The sequence below is a fragment of the Maniola jurtina genome, chromosome 9 (assembly GCF_905333055.1).
Source record: "Maniola jurtina chromosome 9, ilManJurt1.1, whole genome shotgun sequence".
Taxonomy (NCBI): Eukaryota; Metazoa; Arthropoda; class Insecta; order Lepidoptera; family Nymphalidae; genus Maniola; species Maniola jurtina.
In genome coordinates, this window is record NC_060037.1 from 8703552 (window position 1) to 8716446 (window position 12895).

Consider the following 12895-nt stretch of genomic DNA (forward strand, 5'->3'; position numbering starts at 1 on the left):
TCACAGATTCAGCAATGCAGTGCATTACGGAATGCACTTGCATTTCTGAGATTTCCAATAAGGTGAAAACAGCTTTTATCACTTGAACTGTGTGTAGTAACCACAAATCTAAGTGCTTAGTACGCAGGAACATCATAGTCGTATTGTCAACCTATAGATGACCACAGGTGGACATTGATCTCTTGTACTTAGGGACTTTCCCAAACCTTCGCAGTCTTTCGCAGACTGCGAAGGTTTGGGAAAGTGATCTTACGTATACCTGCCTACTGTGAGCTTTCCGATGCTTTTTTTTATTCAGATACAAGTTAGCCCTTGTCTGCAATCTATTAAGTGATGATGCAGTCTAAGATGGAAGCGAGCTAACCTGGAAGGGGTATGGCAGTTTTTATTAAACCCATACTTACCTTACCCCTTTGATTTCTACACGGCATCGTACCTGAACGCTAAATCGCTTGGCGACACGGCTTTGCCGGTAGGGTAGTAACAGTAACTAGCCACGACCGAAGCCTTTCACCAGACCAGACCAGAAATTAAGCAGTTATAAACCAAACCCCTGCCGGAAATCGAACCCGTGATCTTCCACTAATAAGAGCATAGCGCTTACCACTACGCCAAGGAGGTCGTCAAAGGGAAGGGCGTTTATCGATTCTTCAAACTAAGTAGGCAGGTACATACTTATTTTTAACTCCCGACCCAAAAAGAGGGGTGTTATAAGTTTGACGTGTGTATCTGTGTATCTGTCTGTGGCATCGTAGCTCCTAAACGAATGTTTAGGAGCTTAAAATATTTTTTATTTCTTTTGGCACAAGTTGTGACACCTAATTAATAAGTTAGATATTTAATTATGTGTGTGTATGTATAGATTTAAGAATGTATTAATATTATAACTTTCTGGTGTCCTAATAAATAAATAAATAAATAAATAAATGAACCGATTGTAATTTAGTTTTTTTTTTGTTTGAAAGGTGGCTTCATCGAGAGTGTTCTTAGCTATAATCGAAGAAAATCGGTTCAGCCGTTTGAAAGTTATCAGCTCTTTTCTAGTTTTCTTATAGAGGTTTTTGTGGCGGGGGTTTTTTAAATTTTGAGTAATTAAAAAACTAAACAGTCAGTTTCCACCATGCTTTGTACGAAATTTACTTATCTAGTACATTCCTTCCACATAACTCTTTTACTCAAGTAACATAAATCAAGGCTCAGTAAAAGAAACAGCACCGATTTTTCTCGTCATTACCGCAACATACGTTTTCCTTTACGATCGGTAACCTCCCCTTATCCCAGGCAAAAACCAAGCTCTTCCTGATAAAGTCGCTAAACCTCTCTGTACAAAAATAAAGGGCATTATAAACTCTATTTCTTAAAAATTAAAGCTGTGTTTTTGATACGTTTACACAGGTTCATAAGACTTTTTGATTGTATTGTAAGTGCTCGAGACAGTAGGCTTGCGGTCTAGGAATTAATGTAGCGTACCTAAAACCTAGCACGCACTCGCAGATGTTTTTCCTTTGTTTATCAGACATGTCTGGAGCAAAAACCTCTGCCTTTGTGTTTTTATACAAACGGCATAAAATCGTTACTAAGCTTTTTCGGGGTGCATGAAAATGTTTGATGAAAATGGTTTTATAATTTCCTACACTCTCAAGCTGTCCTGAAGAAAGTCTCAAAAACCTTCGAAAATAATATTTAACTATGATTACAAATTACAAATTAAAATAATTTCCTTTTTAAGAACTGAAGGTATCTATATCCATACTAATATTATAAATGCGAAAGTGTGTCTGTCTGTCTGTCTGTTTGTGTACTAGCTTTTCCAAGCCCAATAGTTTAACCGATTTTGATCTTTGGTACAAAGTTAGCTTACATCCTGGGGACGGACATAAGCTACTTTATATCCCGGAAAAGCAAAGATTTCCCGCGGTATTCTCAAAGACCCATCCGTTAAACCGATTTATATGGGGACAGAGTAAGCTGACATCCCGGGGATGGACACAGGCTACTTTACATCCCGGAAAAGCAAGGAATTCCCACGAAATTTTTGAAAAAGTTAATTCTACGTGGACGAAGTCGTAGGCGTCGTCTAGCAATAAATAATCTCCTGCTCTCTCAAGCTTCTGACTCTTCAAGAAACTCAAAATAAGAATATATAATAAACTAGAGGATGCCCGCGACTTCGTCCGCGTGGATGTAGGTTTTTGAAGAGCCCGTGGGAACTGTTTGGTTTTCCGGGATAAAAAGTTGTCTATGTCAGTAACATGGACGCAAGCTACTTCGGTACCAAATTTCATACAAATCGGTTGAGCGGATGGGTCTTTAGGAATCCCGGGGAAACTCTTTGATTTTCCGGTATAAAAAGTAGCCTATGTCCGTCCCCGGGATATAAGCTAACTCTGTACCGAATTACATCAGAATCGGTTAAAATGTTGGGCCGTGAAAAGGTAGCAGACAGACAGATAGACAGACAGACACACTTTCGCATTTATAATATTAGTATGGATTAGAAATTGAGAATTGGGAATTAGGGAATTATTTATTTCCCTGTGATAATTATATTGTCTGCCACAGCTAGAAGGTTTGGCTAGTGATAATAATAATATAAACACGGTAAAGACTTATATTAGCGCGATCCATCAATTTTACTTATGGAGATTAACCAGAGATGAATGAGGCGAAAAATGACGAATGAAAATGTTTATGACGCCACGAATTCGGATCAGGTAAGAGACTTAATGACACGTCATACATCATCGTTACGTCGCATGAATAATGGAAGATGACTGTGAAATTTGCTGGAGGCATTGAATTGTTAAATGACATTCATTATTTAGAGCCGGTATTTACGGATTTGGAAGTCAATGATGGTAATGGTGCTTTATTAGCATATTCTGTTAAGAATTTCCGGAACATTTGTTAAACAACAGCTAATGGGTAATAACCACAGAATTCAAAATAAGGAAATAGAAATGGTATTTGCTGTTTTTAATAAGTAGATGACATCCACGACTTGAAGTTTTTTAGTAATCCCGTAGGAACTCTTTTAATTTCAGAGACAAAAATAAAACATAGTAAGAATGTTTTCAGTATGTTCAGAGTTTGAGACTGGAGCTAGACTCTTCTTCGCAGTTGAACAGAAAATTGATTGGGCCAAGGCCAAGCTTATGGCCAAAATAAAAAACCAATCATTATTTTTTCAATAACCAATTAATTAATCAAATTGTACCAACTTGCATTGTGTGTGTTTTTCTGTTATAATTAATTATTATTCGTGTAGGTACAATAAAAGCATTTTCATTCACTCAAGTAATCATTCTATCTGTAATCTATCGATGAATTACTTTACTACAAATAACAACTTTGGTAAATCATTAATCGACAGATCACAGATAGATTAATGATGAACCGTAAATCAATAAATAAAAAAATCGATACAAAATCTCAGTCTCTTTATTTTACCGATCAATAACTTCTTTCAAATGTTTCAGAGCTTCATCGAGTGCCATGTACACTTCTTGGGTGTTAGGAGTTCTAAATTCAGAAGAAGCGGACCGACTTCTTGCTGGTAACTTGTGCAGGAAACTCTGGGTGAGAGGACAGAAGACATCTGGGTTCATGGAATCTGTCTTCGACTTTCCTGTGAGGTAGCTCATGGGGACTCCTATGATGAGCACAGCAACCGCTCCAGCGAATGGACAGTATGTGAAGGAGATTCGGAAGAGAGATTGTAAGGGCTTCACAGGCAGTTGGGAGCTGAAAAAGTAAAATTTTTGCTTGGTGCATAACAATGCTAATTCGTTTGTACATATTTAACTAAATTTGACTAACTACATGCAGGGTGTAACCAAAACGCTAGCAAGAACGATGATTACTGATAAGATACCAAAAAAAAAACAACGAAATTTTTTTGAAAGAATCCTGCATTTTTTAAAAGTTCACAATATAGCAAATAAAACATCTGACTGACGCTAGAGGTCAACGAACGTTCCGTAAATAGGTCACTCGAAGTCAATGACGCGTCGTAGATTGGCATTTACCTGAGTTTTGCACGCTCTACAATGCGGGATTGAGAAATACTAAATCACTAAAACTAAAAGATAAGGTAATTGGTTATTGGCATTCGCTAGGTTTTTGCTAGCGACCTGGTAACACTCTGTAGGTATATCATCACTCCTGTCTAGGTCTTTTTGTGATCGCATACAATTGCGCATGAACCGACAAAATTGCAAAAGCCATAAATCTACAAATTAAACTGGTAACTTTCATTAACTCTCTATACTTAGCATAAAATAGTTCTCCACTAAAAGTAAAGAGTAGCAGACGACAGACGAAGCGATTAAAGGCTTGGACAGACACTGCGCGGCTGCAGCGATGCGTGATTGCAGCGCTCCATGCGGAAATCTTGTCAAGTTAAAACCGGTAGTGATGAATTTTTGACTTTAAACTAAGGAATTTAGGTCAACTTTCTCTGACGTTATTGTGTTTTGACTCTCGATTTCTATCAACGTTGGTTAGATGTAAAATCTGAATGTTTTATTCTTTTGAAACCCAGTTTTTACCAACCTTGACAAATTAACAATTGCTGACAAAGATTGCTTATTTCAACGACAACACTGTCCTATGCATACGGTTCAGATTGAAAATTCACGTGACGCAATATGAATTCCACACAATTCTTTGCATGACAATTATTATTATCTGCCTACTTTTAGGAGCTGCGTTTGGACAAATGTTTGTCATGTCATTGTCATCGCTTATTGTTCGCTCAAGCCTTTACTCCGTGACAAGGAAGACCGAAGAGAAACTAGAAAAACTCATAAAAATGCGAGAATCCAGTAATAGTAATATGGGAAAAGTTTTAATAAGGGGCAAATAAAACTGAGCTCAAGTCGATATCACAAGAGTTAGCGAACTAAGATTAAAACTTTGACCGGGGCTCTTTAGCGCGAACATCGCAGCAATCATAACCGTACCTAATCAGTTTGTGTGTGCTTATATTTGGATGAGGAGATAGGCTGCTGTGTATTTTGATTGCTCTCTCGTAAACTTTGGCGCCGATTTATATGTGACACTTTATATTAATAATTTTTAATATATTTATGTGTATACACGCATACACGCATACTACACATATTGTGGTTAAAATTATTTTAAATTATTTTTTAATTTACTGTTGTGACTGTGGCGTCACCCGGGTCACAGCTGAAAATCAGCGTCCTGCATATGATGCAGGACATAATGCTGAGCTGTACAGTGTACACCCATTTAGGGTGGTGCCACAGATGAAAATGTATATTTGTATACTTTGCTTTTATCTGTGACACCAACAACAAATAAATACATTTTCTTTCTTTCTTTCTTTCTTTCTATATTGGCTACTTGTATAGATAGGTATAGTCGTTTCATGGTGACTATTATCAGTAGAATCTGCTTTGCTGACCAATACAATGGTAGAGTCTTGAGTCTTGACATACCTACCTATCATAAGAGCAACAAGTTGGCTTATGAAATAAGTGATGGTGGGGCAAAGGGTCTAATTACAATTCTAATTGATTTTTTTTCTTTAATCCATTGGCCCACTGAATATAAATCTGAACTCAATTCCAAGCAAAACAGCCCAACATTGCACTGAAATTGTATACTTGGAAAATACATTTTTCTTTCGTACAGACAGTAGGTACCCACATTAATGCGACCCATACTATCATACACTAGAGGCATTCATCAGTTTATTCCACTTAATTTTATTTCTATAAGTACAGCGTGGGTATAGTTTCCACTCTCCATGCTACGGTGCCCAATGACCTTTCATGATTTCAAACACTGAATGCTAACTCATTTCCAAGCAAAACGGACTAAAAGTGCTAAAACTGTGCTAAAACTGAGTCCAAAGTTCGTGATCTACAAAGTGGTACAATTACAATAAGCTTCAACAGCTTTCATCGAATTTTTCACTTCTGTAAAAATTTTTTTTCGTACGCAATCGCATATTTTTGGCCAAAAAATAATACTCACGCAGCGTTAGAAAGGATTGTTGTCACGTTCACCAAATGAGTAAAGTTCGCTTTGCCGCATCCCGTGGTGACAAGCGGCTTGCCCTGAAAGTAGGGACTCCATATTTTAAGTGCTCCAACTGAGTAGGACCAGAGGGGATAAAACTTCCGCGCCTAACGAAACGTTCCATCCTGCCGCTCTAGTGGGTGCACAGTGTGGTTCAACATAAAATGTAAAATTTAAAAAAAATCGATTTCAATGACCACCAACACTAAAAAGTAAATAATATTTAATTTATTATCGAATATATTATGTATACTAGAGTTCTATAGTAACATCTTTTCCCCCCAAAAAAATTTGCCGCATGAGTCGTCTACTTTTCATACCTATTGTTTGTGACTCCACATTGGCACCTCATTCTAAAATATCTCCTATACAGCTTCCTCCGACTGTAATATTCTAAATATGTATACTTTTATTCTAATTAGGTATACTTATTATAGATTTCAGTCATAATATCTAGTTCAGCAACATGATCTATACTATTATAATATTTTAATTATCCATTGTAAGTAAAATACCCATACTATGTACTTATAGATTGATTGATGTTGTACTTACTGTACTTATAATAATATTATAATGTATTGCCTTAATAAAGATTTTTTTTATCTTTCTTCCTTTCTGTATAAAATGAATACTTACACTTTTTTTCTGCAATAATTTTACAAATCTACCGACGAATTCAAAAGTAGCAAGTTATTCTGGGAGAAGCTCTAGTAGAATTAATAAATTTCAGTACTATCAGTGATATTATGGTTTCCCTACCTGAAAGGTCAACGCCCCTGTTGCTAAAGCGTTCTCGGCACCGATGAGCAGCCAGCCACAGAGTAGTAGGCTCAGTATGCAACCGCTCAACGCTCCCTGTAAATGCAAGTTAATTACGTATTCTGTGTAATACATAGGGATATTGCCTAGTAATCAGATCTGCAACTCTATATCAAACGTCAAAACGTCAATGAAATAGTGAAATGTGACGTCATGAACATTTGACGCCCTTTGTACGGTGCCAACAGGACCTTATTAGCCTCCCATGTCCGTTCATCTATCTATCTGTCTGTCAGCGGGCTGTATCTCACGAACCGTAGTGGAATTAGGAAGACCGTAGAAAGTTGAAATCATAGTGTGTTTTTTTTTGTGTGTATTTCTATTGCCATTTAAGTTGATATAACAATAATTAATTAATCAAAATTTCAAAATCACCGTCATTCAAATTAAAAAGTGTTATTTCTGTTCATTACCTTTCGAGTACGAGTCCGACTCGCACTTGGCCGACTTTTGTAATAAAAATAATTATGCAGTAAATAAATATGGTAGGTAAAAGTACTTAATTGAAAAAATCGGCCAAATGTCAGATCATAATAAATAGAAATTAAACTTAGCAAAACCTATATTTTATTACTTTAAAATATGTTTTTTTAAACAAAACCATCAATAGATCGCCAAAGTTTTCAACTTTCATGTTTAATTATAATGATTTTTTACATCAGCGCCATCTATAACAAAAGTATCATACTACGTTGCAAAATGTAAAATGAAGCTGAACGTCTTGGTTCATGTCGACATAGCTTACTAAGTTGTTCATTATTTTCATACTAGATGGCATTCATTCTATTAATTGCAAAATATTTTTAGGGTTGTCAATCAACGAAATTTTTTTTTAATGTATCTAGGTACTCACAGAACAATTTGCTCTTGAGAAAACGATACCCAAAGTGAAAAGGCCGAGGAGAGTGCCCGCTGTTACACCCGTGACGCCTGAAGCTACGTGTTGGAGGCGGTCCAGTTCGTTCGCTATCCATATCACAGAGGCGCAATATAATCCCACCAATAAGCATAACAGCTGCAAAAAAATGTATTAACTTCGCATTAGTTAGTTCTTATACCAAGAAATCAAAGTCAAGATAGATAGATAGATAGAAGTCTTTATTGCACACAAAAACACATTTAAAGGAACACAACACAGAAAGAAGAAAACAGAAAAAACAATTGTGTGCAAAGGCGGCCTTATGCTTAGAGCAATCTCTACCAGGCAACCTTTGTTAAAAGGAGAAGCTAGTGTCAAGGTTAAATTCTAAGCCAAAGTTTTAGTTTTTTAGAGCCTCGATAGCTCAACGGTTGAGGAGCGGACTGAATTCCAATAGGTCGGCGGTTAAACCACACTCGTTGCACTAGTGTTGTACCCACTCCTAGCTTTACGCTAAGTTGGAGGGGAAAGGAGAGTATTAGTTATGATTAGCACGGCTAAGACTTAAAAAAAAAGTTAAACTCTGTTTTGGATAAAGCTTATCCTGCTAGCTGTTATATCAACAGCTGATAAGTCTAAACTCGCATATGAAATCAAAAAAAGTTAGTCAGTTCACCTTCATAATTTTGCAGCACGCCAATTCATTTGTACTCTGAGGCATCCATGGTCTAATAAATTCTTCAAACACAACTCCTGATATTGAATTTATGATAGACGCAATACAGCTGTAACAACATCACAATCATAAATAAACACACGCTATGAGTGTCATTAAACTGTGTATTAGATTCATTTACATACCCCGTAGTCGCACTAAAGATTGAAATTATAAAGATACCACAGATCCCTGGAAACATGGTTGATAAATTATTAAGAAAATGAGGTACCAACTGGAAAAAAAATAGTTTTCCTAAAATTAAACTTGCAAAAGTAAAGATTAGGTAGTTATGGATTGGTAGGTCTCTTTGTTATTCGCCTCTACATAATTTTAAAATACGATACCATTCACTCTACAAACTTTAGTTCGATAAAATCTCAATATTTTTTTTGACGAATGAAGTCACCACCATACTATTTACCATATTAGATTTGTCATGATGTCATAATCTCATGATATAACTTGTGATAAGCTAAAGTAAATACATCCTACTAAGGTAAAAAATTATAAAGCATTTACTTGTTCATGTTTCTTTATCTGTCCAGTCAGCAACGGGTCGCAGCCAGCAAACCAGGCATACAACACCAGTCCGAGGAAACATGATAATAACTTCATGAGTATTATCCCAACGCAGGAGATCGCCAAACATATTCTGGCTTTGCTGATTGTGGGCACGGCTAAGAGTTTTTGTAGAGAAGACTGACTGAGAGCTATTTTCCAAAGCCAATTTGTGCTTAAAGCCAATGTTACTACGAAAAATGAGGTGTGGTGAGCAAGTTCAGGATCTGGGCTGTAATTAAAAGTTAAAAGTTCTAGCAGCAGTCAAAGGTTGAATTTTTTTTAGGGTTCCGTACCTCAAAAGGAAAAACAGAACCCTTATAGGATCACTTTGTCATCCGTCTGTCAGTCTGTCTGTCTATCCGTCCGTCCGTCGTGTCTGTCAAGAAACCTATAGGGTACTTCCCGTTGACCTAGTATCATGAAATTTGTGCTAGATAGGTTGGTCTATAGCACAAGTACAGGAATTAAAATGTGTTTTAATATTCCTAGTGAGATAACTGTACATTCTAAAACAGATTTTTATTTATTTTTATGCATAATAGTTTTTGATTTATTGTGCTAAATGTCGAAAAAAACACCTGAGTATGGAACCCTCGGTGCGCGAGTCCAACTCGCACTTGGTTTTTCACGCTATGCAATGGGAAACAAAAAGGGAAAGTGCACGAAAAACCTATAAAAGAGTGCAGTCAACTTTGTTTTACATACTCTAAATATGTGGAGAGATATAAATGGCAAATATTTCAATAAACTTACTCATAAATAACCAATCTACTGCCATGACTAGCAATCTCCCACATTTGTTTGAAGCCCAATGGCAATAGAGCTAGACCACTCGGTAGAGCAGTGCCAGCAAAAGCCAGGAAAGTCGTCACTATGCCAATCCCGACTATAGCTCGTAAGCCACCAACGGCAATAAAAGTGGAGCAAGCAACGCATATCACTGCTGTGATACGACTTGCTTGAGGATTTGTTACTGAAAATAAGACATAGTTTTATAACTATAATAAGAAAAAAGGTTGTTTAAGATCAAAGGTGTTTGTTGTTCACTTTTAATAGAGCTCAATCAAGCAATCGCTTTTGTCTGAAACTGATTTTCATCCCACAACGGCCGAACAGATTTTAGACGGTAAAAAGTGGTTCCCGATTTTATATCAAACTATAATATTATTATGATAAAGGGCAATAAGAAAATAGTTTTATATCTTTTAACTATCGCCCACTTTTGTAGATGTAGGAACTTAAATTTTACATGGAAAATAGACAAAATGAGATATGTAGGTATTCGTATTAGGACTAGTCAATAGGTCTTTAATGTTTTGACCTTACCTAATCTAAATGCCATGAGTGGTACATAAGGCACAATTGGCAACAGCATCAGCTTGCTAACCACAAACAAAACTGCCGCAATTGTTCGTGTGTGTGTAGAAAATCTTATTTCTAAATATTCGAAACTAGATGACAGCTGCAGTCTGTGGAAAACTGAAAGAAATTAAATTGTATGAAAAAAATTAACATGAAATTAAAATGCCGAGCATATATTCCAACATTCCACATTAATGATACTATATCGGAAGCCTATAAGCAAATGCCAACAACAATTTAACAAAGTTAAACGCAAAGGGCTCATACATAAAGTCCACTTATACATAGTTTAATTTCTTTGGAAATCCATACTCTTTGTTTTGCAAATTATTTATCACGACTAAAAATTACGAATATTAGGTATTACGTTCGAAAGTAATCCAATTTCTATTACGTGAAAAGACAAGTTAAACTGTGTTATTATACAAATAAAAGTGAGACATCATCCAAATATTTACCAGGCAAATAAATCACAGCTGTTAAGAAAGTGACAATGATAAGCGACAGCGCTGATGCCCAATACTGAGTGCCTCGAAGATATATCTCAACTGGCACACCGAGTAACGTTATGCTTGTTAGGTGACTGAAAAAAAAACAAACAATATAAATTTTACTACAGTGCTCCAAAAATTAAGCTAATAAAATTAATTTTGGCAGCCCTATGGTTATTTTTGTTTGTGAATTATTTGTAAAGCCGGCTCTACACTCGCACGCGAAGTCGCGCCGTGAATGTATGCCGGGATCCACGCGTGAACTGTGTCCCTCCACACTCGCAAGTCTTGTTCGTGACGTTGACGTGTTTTCACGTTCGCGCCGCAAACCCTTTGTCGCGGACCAAAAACCAACACTGTTCGGGGAAGGCGCGAAGCGCAAACGCAAAGGCGTGAACGCTACACTCGTGATCCGAAGTTGTCGCGAGCTTTCGCTGCCGTTCGCGCCGCGAGTGTAGAGCCCACTAAATGTTAAAAGCAATATGGACCTTGTTTTTCTTTGGCGTTGGAAAATACCTTTACGCATCCTTCCCGAGAGACAGGAAGGGTTATGTGGGACTCGCCAGTCGAGAATCGCTAAAACCCAACGGCGCTACTGCGCGCGAACGCCTGGAGCCGTCTAAATAACTATTGTAGGCAAAGACAATGTTGTCAGGGCTTTATATCAAGAGACTCTCAAAACTAGCGCAGGACTTGCTTTTATGAATGTCCTTTTTTTATTTACCACTGGTTCGAAATTCCTTTCATACAGAGAAAACTGTGATTTACCAAAAAGAAACTCGGCGATTGCTCTTTTCAAAGATTCGTTGTAATTTAGTCATATTATGCTGTGTACCTAGATTTAAAAATAATTAAGACTGCGCATTGCTAGAGCGATTTATTTACGCTAATATTCTGTAATATATCGATTAGAAACCTACCTACTCTCTACATAAAATGTAGACATGCAACAAGTATATAAAATAGAGAAAATATAAACTAAGTATATTGTATCAATAGCCATAATATTTTGTCTAGTAAGCATTAATGCCGATTCACACCAAGCACGTACACATGACACGTGCGTAGTGACGCGCGTAAATCCCTAACACACCGGGTTATGCATACGTCCACGCTTTACGCAAGCGGTGTGCCATGTTTCATACGGTTCCATACATTACAACGCAATGGTACGCGCTACGTCGACGCTTACGCAACGCTAACGCAGCCTGTGTGAACGAGCTATTATAAGTATTTTTGTGAAAGCAATAACTATGAACATCATATTCTTATTTAATTAATAATTGATGAATAAAAATGTAAAATATTATAGAAAACGAACTCACCTAGCTACCAAAGCCAAAGAAATTGATACGACAGACATGTTTTTACCACCAAACAGAAATCCAGCCACTGTATTGTATTTATTATTCACAAACAGAAAATACAAGATAATTCCAATAACAACACCCAAATTGATTCCGAATAAGCAATATTCAGCCACATTAAAATAAATTGGAGACAGTGGAATTGTGGTATTCCTCATTTTTGTTGTTTTTCTTTAATAAATAATTAAAGTTAAAAATTTAATAACGTTGCTAAAGGTAACTGTTAATGTGTGCTTTTGTCATGCGTCCGCGTGTGAATAATTTCATATTATCAAGACAATGCTCTGAACAATAAGATAATGATAAAGATGGATTTATTCTGAATCTTTTGGCAAACAATGGATTTATTTTCTTCTATTTTATTATAGGTTAATTGCCATCGAATTAGGTAATAAATCGTCAGGTAATAATTGCTTTTCTAAACTGTCTTTTTTTATCTACCTCGCTACTAATAAATAAATAATTTTACTAACGAATTTAGTAACAATCCTATTATGTTTCGGGTTATTTATTAGGTTTTTTTGATACTTACTCTTTTATATTTAAAATGAAAGGCTACGCAAAGAAAAATAAAATAATAAACAAACCATAATAATATTTCATTTTATTTTTTCCATTTATTTTTGACAGAGCCATCTTGTATCAACATCTAAAACTATGCCGA

General features: G+C 36.3%; 1 protein-coding gene across 1 annotated transcript; it reads right to left on the bottom strand.

Annotated features, from left to right (window-relative positions):
• Window positions 1-3425: 3425 nt before the first annotated feature.
• On the bottom strand, window positions 3426-12501 carry LOC123868177 (sodium-coupled monocarboxylate transporter 2-like). The gene is made up of 11 exons (XM_045910582.1): window positions 12190-12501; window positions 10832-10956; window positions 10338-10490; window positions 9765-9984; window positions 8970-9240; window positions 8594-8682; window positions 8409-8517; window positions 7727-7888; window positions 6814-6909; window positions 6007-6089; window positions 3426-3744 (listed from the first exon to the last, which is right to left on the bottom strand). The coding sequence occupies exons 1-11, from the start codon at window positions 12387-12389 to the stop codon at window positions 3447-3449; spliced, it is 1806 nt and encodes a 601-aa protein (XP_045766538.1). The 5' UTR covers window positions 12390-12501; the 3' UTR covers window positions 3426-3446.
• Window positions 12502-12895: the final 394 nt, after the last annotated feature.